At 39.1% G+C, this 10,462-nt stretch overlaps 1 protein-coding gene across 1 annotated transcript in view; it reads right to left on the minus strand.

Moving 5' to 3' along the window:
* Positions 1–5,329: 5,329 nt before the first annotated feature.
* TOPAZ1 (testis and ovary specific PAZ domain containing 1) overlaps positions 5,330–10,462 on the minus strand; it is an 85,270-nt gene continuing 80,137 nt past the window's right edge. The window contains exons 18-22 of the mRNA XM_009886807.1: positions 10,310–10,457; positions 9,282–9,446; positions 8,148–8,351; positions 6,860–7,043; positions 5,330–5,543 (exon numbers count right to left, since the gene is read on the minus strand). Of these exons, the coding sequence (XP_009885109.1) occupies positions 5,330–5,543; positions 6,860–7,043; positions 8,148–8,351; positions 9,282–9,446; positions 10,310–10,457 (915 nt within the window). The remainder of the gene's footprint in view (positions 5,544–6,859; positions 7,044–8,147; positions 8,352–9,281; positions 9,447–10,309; positions 10,458–10,462) is intronic.

Here is a 10,462-nt window from a genome sequence, read left to right on the forward strand (position 1 = left end):
ATAGGGGGAAAGGAAAAAGTACCAGCCGTTGGTTTCACGCTCTGGGTGTTGCTGCTGCCCTTGGCTGCAGGGTGCGCCCTGTCGTGTGAGGTGGTGCGGCGGCCCTTTCTCCGAGGCCTGAGTCGCTAGATGGAGGGAGGCGGCCCCCCTCCGACCCAGTGGCCTCTGCTGCTTGGAGTAGAGCGCGTCCGCAGCCGTTACTCGGGGACACGGAAGGGAAATCCCTGACAGGACAATTGGCTGCTCTTCTGCAAGGAGGCAAAGGGGTTATCCACGTACCTGCGTGTGCTTGGCCTTTCCTTCGTTCTGCAGAACGAAGACGCCAAATGGGGCAAAGAACCCACCGACAGCGCTGCGCTCCCCAGCGGAAAAGCAAAAGCTATTTTCCTGCAATTACTAATGCTTGACGTATACATACATTTATACATCTGTTTTTTGTCCAAAGTAGTTGGTGCCAAGAAGCAGCTGATGTGGAGACCTGCAGCCTCTGAGCAAAGATGTCTCTCGCTGACGAGTTCCAGAACAAAGGGAGATTAACTGTTAGGGATTGCAGTTATTTGCATACCGTCTATTGCATTTCCAGGCAAAAAAGGTTAAAAAGAGGACTGACGAGGTTTAGGAACTATCTGTAGTTCAGTGAAGCTTTAAATCAAGTTAACACTCTCGCAGCCCCTGGGGGATTTGCATAATTTCCATAATGTGCAGCATGTTTTTTGCCTCCCGATAGAAGCCATCAGTTATGTAAGCAAATTGGTTGCATAATTATGCAGATGGGAAAATAAATTTAATTGATTCAACAGAAAAGTGTACTGTGCATTTCACCCGGGATTTCCTTTAACTCAGGGAGGAATAAAATAAACTGGGAGGGGTAATCAGTGGGTGACACTGCCAGACACCGGCTCCATTGTGTGGGGCACCCATTTTCAAACAGCGCCAGAGGAACCCCTCCCCCCTGAACACAGGAATTAATTTCTCCCTTTTTGCTAAAGGCCTCAATGCTTACTGCTTCTATGGGAGCAGTATTGTGGCTTTATCTGGTCTCGTTATTCCCTATCAGTTCCCAGGACACATCCCACTGGCTCAGCAAGAGCACCACAGACATTTCAGAATGGAAAGCTTGTTTTATACCAGATAAAATCAACATCTGAAGCAGTCTGTATTTTGACTACCTCTTGTTCCCTACCAGGAGAATTTTAAGCATTGTGATAAAGTTGCTACAAGCAGCAACTGAGCCATTTTCTCCCCGCTCCTTCGTTTCTGTTCTGGTCCTCGGTCTACAGATGGTCAAAAAGTGGCATCAGTTTCTCCAGTCCCATCACACGCAATGGCACAGAAGCTCTGAGACCAATGTCAACTTTATTTTTTGATACTGCCCATCATACTAGTAATTTTAGAAAAGAGTTATGCAGAAGGTGTTAAGACTGAAAAATGTAGACCTGGGATTTGCCCCCCTCCCCCGCCGCAAAGATGCAAGATGCATCTGGAGAATGTGAAAGGACAAAAATGCGAACTAGTAATTGCTCTTAATGCGGTTGTATTTTACTAAACTGAGGAGCATGGCATTAAGATTTTGGTAATTAAAAGTCTGATTACTACACCAGGGACATTTAATTTTACTATTTCTCCTCATGTGAAACTCCCACTGACATCCATTTAGAATTCTTCAGCTAATTGAACACAGCCCATAGGCCTCGCTGTAGCCTCCACTCGAGTCTGTAGTTAGAACTGGAAGCTGGCCATGTCCACAGCTGGGAGTTTCAGCCCAATTTATTCATGAGCATTTGCTACATTATGTGCTATGGTGTGGTGAAAAACCGCGTAGTCTGACTGATTTCACACATTCTTAACCTCCTCCTGCAGCATATCATACTCTAGATTCTTGTAGTAGTTTCGAGATCCTAAACTCTCCACGTCTACTTTGCCATTTGCCTATCCTCATGCATACCCGAGAACATTAATTACAGGGATCTGAACAGAATTAAATAGCTTAATGAAATACTGACTCACACATATTTTGGATACTTCATATAAAGAATAAAAAAACGTTTATTAACATCTTAACAACTCCTCTAAAATGATCCCGCTCCCCCCCAATTGTGCTTTATAAAACATCGTAGAATGTTTGGGATGGAGCTTCTCACCACCATCCCCAGATGTGGCGAAACTCTCAAAACTATCAATGCTTTGAAATAAAACGGTGGTAAGTCTGCCAAACAACATTATTCTGTTTTAGTTACAAGAAACTGTCCATACCTAACACAAGTAATCTTTCCAAGAGCATACCTTTTAATCAGTCAAAACTGAAGAAAGATTTCATTTCAATTTTTCATGCATCTAACAACATACTCAAGGAGCACAGCGTTGTCTAGACCTAGCTACTGAGTGCAGCACAGGAAAGATTTTTTGCACATTCTTCTGTCTCTTCTCTGCAAACAGGTAAACATACATTTTATTTCGCATATGAAAAAATAAATATATCAAACAAGTTGCTTCATTTCAAACACAGTTCATTCAGCTACTAAGAAACAGTAACTTATGCCTGGGAAGAAGCAAAAATACAGATATTATCAACCAAGTGGCGGGCTCTGCAAAACTGCATTGTCTCTATTGTACTTAATTTTATTCTTTGGAACATTTTGCCATATTTCCAGGCTTGTTTCGATTCCACATTGGAGTTTTGTCCCGTTTAGCACATGGAATTTGTGTCACCAAAATGGTACTGAGAATGGTGCTCAAGAAACTTTTCTGGTGTTCTGATACACAACAAAATGACCAGGTTTGTATGGTATTTCAAGTGGCCCCAGACAGTACAAAAATGTGAAATACCGGACTAAGAGTAAAGTTCTTTAAATTGCTTACTGGTTTATCATGGTGACGGGAGAAACACTCTATTGACAGAAACACCAGATGCACCTGTTGTAACAAAACTTCTGAGCAATGGTGCAGGGAGCTTGCTTTGCTTGTTAATATAAAACGTGACTGAAATTGCATCCTATCAGCTGAAGATGATACTCAGGAGATGGAGCCAAAACATTGCACAAATTTTACACAGTTCCAAGTTAAGCTAGGTCAATGATTAACCTCTGTCTGAAAAATAAAGCAACATTTGGATTTTTTTTTCTGGGGATGATCTAAGTGAAAATTCAAGGTTGCTTATAAATGGAAAAAGTAATGCTGTTTATAGAACATCCCAAGCTTTGAAACCACACAGATTACTAAGAGAATTTTGTCCTTCTGCATCTCTCAAACACGGCATTAGCCACATCTGGTACCACTTACAGAAATGTGGGATTTAGCTGAGGTTCAGATAGCCTCTGTCTAATTCCAAGGAAGATTAAGCTACAAAGGATCTTACAAAAAGTAATTAACAAAAATGACTTAGTTTCTCACTGCCAGTTTTAGTTTGCTGACACCTTCCAAAATTGCTCTTGCCACTAATGCTGGAGTGGCTGGAAGATCAGTTTAGATCCCTCATCTGAAACCTGATCACTTCTTATCCAGTCTTTCAGCTACCGGGAAACAAAAGTAGCAGAATCCTACTGGATTTGACCAGGTGGATAGCCTTACAAATGGCAGAGCCATCTTGGTGAATATCAAGGGGTAGAACCCAAAGTCTGTTTGAACTTGCGCCAACTTTTCTTCAAGAGAAATTCTGAGGTAAGAGGCTTTTAAAGAAATGCCATCTGAACGTTAGTACTAAATCTAGCATTTTTTAGAAGGAAAGCAGATGAGATCCCTACAGAAGAATGATACCTTGTGAAAACATAAGAGCCTCTATCCTTGCATTTTTCTGTGCAAGTGGCACAGGAGGAAGGCAGTAATCTTGGTGGTCATCAGATTCAATCCTCTCTCTTTCAGCAGCAACTCTCAGGCAGACTGGATGAGCAGTGCTATCTAAAAGCGTCAGAACCTGACCCTCAAGAGGGTCAGGAATCTGACAACTGTCAATGAGATTAATGGCACGGACCTCAAGACTAGCGAGGAGTTTGGGGCAATGCCCCCAAACCAAAAAACACCGACACCCCTCCAAAACCCTCCACAACCATTCAGTGCTATCATATGATGGCTTTGATGATTCAGAAGCACAAAGGACACCTGCAAGAATGCTGCTGGAACTAGGAAGAGACTCCTACTGCCCCAAAGGAGGGAAAGATTTTTCAAACATTGAGGGCTTACGTCACCATCTTGATCTCACTGATGATGGAATAGCCTTAGAAAACCCCATGAACTTCTATACCCAAGAGAGCAGAAATTTTCAGCACAAAAAGCTCTAAAAAGGATGGAGAGCAGGACCAAAAGAGCTGTATTATCGGCATGTTTGTGAAAGTGGGGAGCTCAGGCTCAGTATCAATTTTGACAGAGGTCCCATTGATTTGCCACGAGAGCTTTTTGATATGAAATGCTTGGTCCTTCTTACTTAGGCTGCAGATCAGTAGATGAAGCATGACTTAAGCAAATTCATGCTCCAAATCTGATTCAGGATTTGCAGGTGGAAAAAGGAAGAATTCCTGATAACCAGAAATGCTAGAAACAGCTTGCTAGAAGCCTCCATCTCGTCATGCAGTTGGCAGAAACTAAAAAATGGGCAAACCCACTTCCCTCTAAGAGCACAATCAAGGGTCAAAGCGAGTTTTCCTTTTCAGTGGAAGTATGCATACATACAAATGTGAAGCCATATACGAGTTATTATCAAGACACAACTAAACCTTCAGCTGTGAGCAACTTGTGTAAACTCTGAGTTCTGTGAAGGAAGGTATCCTAAGTCAGGCATGTCTCAAGTGATTTTGAAGTTATATTATTCTCAGTGCTTTTTACTGGGTTTTTGGAGTAAGGAAATTAAGATCTAAGGGGCGCACAGATGGGACAATATCCTTACAAGATACTGTGAGGAAGACAAAAAGGAAACGTATTACTTCTACAGACTACGAAGCAATGTGGACAATGTACTCAAGAACAGTAGATACACTCAATCAATGCACTTACATACTATCACCTGCTGGGAGAAGAGTAACAGTGCTAGATTCTCTGCAGAAAAGGAGAATGTAGGTTCTGAGGCTGCAGCTTCCTCATTATCTAATCATGCCATTACAAAACATCTATGTAAGTCAGTGTGACAGTCTATATAGTTAGGGCAAAAATTACTCTTTCTGTGCTACTACCTGCATTATCATCAATGTAAGTATTTAAAAACACAAGTTGAGTTTGAAGCCTTGCTGTAAATCAGTAAGGCACAATCTGAACCCAGTGGGAATTGCCTTTATTAATTTCTATTACTTTCAACAATGATTGCTTTAACCATTACAAACCAAAAGTCTTTACTATTTAATGACTACCGAAACAGCCAGACCTTCCCAGCCCATTTCATATTCTCCTGAAGCCATTTTAGAGCAGATGTAAGCTCCAAGCTGTACACTTCTTCCATATTAACATTCATTGTCATATGCTTAAGAAAAAGCTTTGGATCAGATACGCGAGCAGCCAGGATCAGTCTCTCCACTGCCGCTTGATAGTCACTGTTATTGTGAACTGTCTGATCTTCGTATCTGTAAGTGAATTTTCACAAATGAAAAATTAGGTACCATACAGATCCTGTGTCACTTGCCTGACGCTTTATACTGGCAACAAAATTGCAAAAACATGAAAATAATGTCTTGTGTTCACTTCACTTATAATAGATTATGTTAATTTCTAGACAAATTTTAGCTGATTATTCTGAAGAATTAAAAAGTTAGAAAATCTGTATTTTTAACATATTTTATGGTAATGAAAAGTAATAGGATTTAATGCCAGTGCAAAGTAGGTCTGCAATATTCACAGCACGTTTCATGAAGAAATGTTCGACTCTGGGCTGGAAAATTCAGTAATGAAATGTAAACCATTTCATGAACTGGATATAGCAAGAATTCATGTACGTGCTTGAATCTGAAAGGATTACTCATTTTGGCGTGTAATCACTTATGGAATAAGGATGGGCCTCAGTGACATGCCTATGTTTTTGTAAGAGCAGAATTTACTCTTTAAGCAAACAAGCAGAGGTACAATAGCATACACATGAAAACAAGAGATAAAAAACTTCTCATTTATCAAAAGAACAAAATTAAGAGATTTATTCCTTGGGAAGCGTAGAGGGGAAGCAAGACAGAGTACTCAAGTTTGAGATGCCCCTGTTCATCCTTCTTAACAAATGTAGCTTTTCTATGCAGTTGCACATTTTGATGCTGAGCCAGTCAATCTTGGAGAAAATGGGGTCTTGAAAAATAAATTATAGGTATAAACTAGTGACAGTGGTTAGTGGTTTATGGACAAAAGGAAAAAGCAAAACCCCACATTTTTATCTCAAGGTATTAAGTCTCACAGAAAGGAGGAAAAAAATCTAGCAAATTTAATATTGAGATATCCCCTATAAAGAGAATCAAGTAAAATGGCTTCATGCGCTTTCCAAAAAACAGCCAAGAAATGTTAGAGTTGCTTTTTGAAAGGAGTAACATTTTGACTGTGCCCTTCTACTCCACTGCTTAACCACAACACAAGAATCGATACACCAAGACATCAAGCTATCCTGTCTGTGAAAATACAGTATAGCTTGATATCCTGGTGTATCGGTAGACACATCCAGTTAGAGAACACAGGCCAATATCACTCTGGAACAATTACTTTTCTGCTACATACATGTAATAATACTAATACTAATACCAATACCCCAGACATTTACTGTTCTATAACCAGTTTAGAAACAAGGATTAAAAGCAAGTTTAAAACCAAACATTCTCTTTCGCAGCCAATGGAAAATAAGATCTCTCATTAATTACATGATCGCATGGATAAATACAATCAAAGTGGTACGTAACTGATAACAAACCTTTTCAGTATTATTTGAAGAGTCTTACTAGTAGCCATCAGACTTTGAATATCACTGGCGTTTGAAACAAGAAATATTTCAATGGCCAACAGCATCTCAACCTCAGACAGGTAAGACGGAATTGTCAAAAGTTTGTGATGTAAATTTCCCTGCAGTGGTGGGTAGCAACCCAATGCTAAAGCACCTGAGAGTAAATGCAGAAATGTAAGGCATTAGAATTACCAATACTGAACATAGTTCTGCTGTTTTCGGTATGTGGCTAAGAATGTGGACACCCCGCCACCCCCCCAACTTTTAATGGATTTTATTATTTCACTTGTGAAATGGCCTGATTTGAAAACACATCAATCAGTATTCACTCATAATATTCACTGTTGTAAAATGCTACTTTTATCAATGAATATTATCAGCGATGATTAAAAAGCTCTGTCAGAAATCCAGGGACTCCAAATGTGTAATAATGCAAGTACAATTTAGGACAGGTCAGACAGAAGATTTATTAACTATGATCACAGCGAGAGGACATTTGAACAGCGTCTCCCCCTTGGCTCCCCTGTCCTCAGCCAAGTGATCCCAGAGACCCAACCTATACAACATTCCAGGGGGAAAAAAAAAGTGAGGAGAAAAAAAAAAAAAAGAGGTGAGGAAAAACAATCATTTCAATGTTAACAAAGCCAAGTATCCATCCTGGGAGGGATGGACTCCTTAAGTAGCTTGCTAACTGCCACAATTCTACAGCAAACAACATGACAATATGGAGAGACAGGTGGACCCTAGGAGAGTGCACATCCAGTATTATCTTAGCTTAGAAGTGGGGAGCTGAAAACAATCACAGACTGATAGCTTTTAGTTGAAAGGAATTTTCTTTCAGTTAGAATAAACTTCATAGCCAGAACTCTCAAATCTTAAATCTTAATACTTTTACCACCGCAGTTCTAAACAGAAGTATAAAGAAATCTAATTTCCTTCGATAAAAAAAGTGAAGATGATGCACTGGTTAACCATTTCAGGGTTCACATTGTTGAAATTCTGAAATTGACCGTAAAAAAATAATTTTATCATTACATCTATTTCATGCCAGGTAGTATGTACTGATTCGTATTTTCCACTGTCACCATTTTCCAATAAACATTTTGGTTACAAATAAATTCCTGATAGTGACACAGAAAGTACCATTTTCTTCTTACAAAATATACTTTTACCCAATTCTCCCCAACACACTGAGCTGTTATGAACATATGTTATCTAAAGAACATAAGGGAAGGATATTGTTTGAGAAGCAACTTACTTCTGTAATAGGTCCTAGCTTTAGACCACAAAGAACTTCTTCCCAAAGCTGTGATTAAGCCTCTAAGTAGAAAAAAATCAACTGCTATGTTTTTTGAAAGCATGAAGTCTACTGCAGAAGATGAGACCCCAAGGTTCTTGCTCTCAAAACAGGCATTTATCAGCTTGTTAAAAAGGCAGCTGTACTGAGAAACATCTACAGTATCTGAAATGAAATGAAGAATATTAACTACAGAATTAAGTCAAATGCAAGTCTAATTGAAGAATCGCTTCTCAATCAGTACCTAAAATCAGGACTCTTGCTTTTAACAGCAAAATGGAACTTGCCCAAGCCTGTAAATACAATCTTCACCTGATGTCTCAGACTTAAAATTTGCACCAATAAAATTCACCTTGGTGCTTCAAGTTGTGTTTCCACTCTTACTCTGAACTGTCCACTTCCACTCAACTGTCCCCTTCTTGGAAGGACTGAGCAGCCTTTACCTGCCTCATGCCTCAAAGGACTAGATCCTTTTAGGATTCTCTAAGGAGATGGTCTTACAACTAAGCTCTCCTAACATACCTGAAAGCAAACACTGGCAATAGGACTGAGACCTACCTACACACAGCAATCAGCTGAGGTTTCTTCAGTGGAGCCTAGGTAACTACGCACCTCATCTTGAAGTACACACTGAAAATTTGCCAAATAAATTAAGCCCAAAAGAGCACTCGGTTCTTAACATGGTATGTGAAAGAAGCCTAGGTTAGCTAGCTCAGTTATAGAAAAAAACAATGCATTCATCTGAATTGAAGATAAAATGAATGGCCCCAATGATACCCCTATTTTATCTTATTGTATAGACTGTTTATGATCCTTAAAAATGTCATGGGTGTTTCCTGTTGCCCTGTGTAACAGAGCCAATTGGAAAAAGAGGACGTGTATAAACTGTGTGTATGCACGTACATGCATGTGTGCATGTGCATGTGCGGCAACAGCTGCAGAGTACAATACATATTTTTACTGACCCTACACTCTTTGGAAAAAAAAAAAAGAACTTATTACTTCTTCAACAAATTTTAGCTGGAAAAGAACGAAAAAGACAAAATCATCCATTACATTTTTAGCTCTTAGCACAGTACCTTTGTCTTTACTTACCAGAATGATTTTGAAAACCTGGTAAGTTCTGCAGAACTTCAAATGCCTGCCTGTATAAACTCTTCCCCAAGTATTTGTCCACTAGTGTACATAACAGATTATGTCGATTGAGGATGTCCATTTTATCACAGGGCCACAGTGGTGCATTTGTGGTCCACTCTGACTCTGTGGCAAACAACAGTGCAGTGTTATTGCTATGAACTGAAACTGCTGGACACTGAGACTTCTGGCCATTAAGAATATACTGTAAACTGTAGCAGAAAACAAATCTCAGAATTTCACAGAAAATGCAGTTCTAATTACCATCAATTCACTCCTTATCACCAATACTTCTCAGGTGTCTTTTCTGAACTTTTATATTGTAAATAATCCCTTTCATTAAATATCATGGTAGTAAATGGACTGTCAGTGGCATATATAAATATATGTGTATATAAATATATACTTCTCTATGTACATATATAAAATTGAATCGCAAATTTTAGATCCTCAATATTACTTTATAGAATACCTTCTATTCTTGTTAATATTTCTGAATTTCTTCTCTTTTCAGCAGATCAGAATTCCAAAAAGCCAGTAATTATGTGTTATTTAATTGCAGAAATATGGTACTATTCTAAAGCTATTTTACTAAATGTGGATACTGTGAAGGGTAAAGAAACTATGCATTGACCCAAGCCAGAAAATTTTTTGACACTGAATGTCACCTGGCCCAATTTACATGGGGCAGAGTCACTTTCTAAGCTGCACCCCTCCCTTATTATGGTAGGCTTTTGAGTGGAATGGTGTTGATGGCAGACTACCGTGAAAAATTTTCTGGAAAAAATTGGTATTGGTCATAATGTTTCTTATACATATCAAGAAGAGTACTAACCAGTAAGATGGATCACATTTTATTTTTGTTGTCCCAGTGTTCTTAACTTTATTTAATAACATTGACCAGCTTGTAACTTTTATCTGAAATCTGTCATAGAAAGGGACTGTTTAAATTTAAACAAAACCTCAGTTTTTTTGGAAGACAAGCTCACCTCTCAATACCCATATGGCTCCATCCAAGCTTCCAGTTTTAAGAAAAATTTCTGCAGCTGTATTAACAATTTGACATCTTGATGCTAACCTCTCTGCACCTGTAAGTCCTTTCAAGACTGTAAAATTTATCTGTATCTCATGCAATTTCTGCA

This window comes from Charadrius vociferus, unplaced genomic scaffold (assembly GCF_000708025.1).
Source record: "Charadrius vociferus isolate BGI_N301 unplaced genomic scaffold, ASM70802v2 scaffold106, whole genome shotgun sequence".
NCBI lineage: Eukaryota > Metazoa > Chordata > Aves > Charadriiformes > Charadriidae > Charadrius > Charadrius vociferus.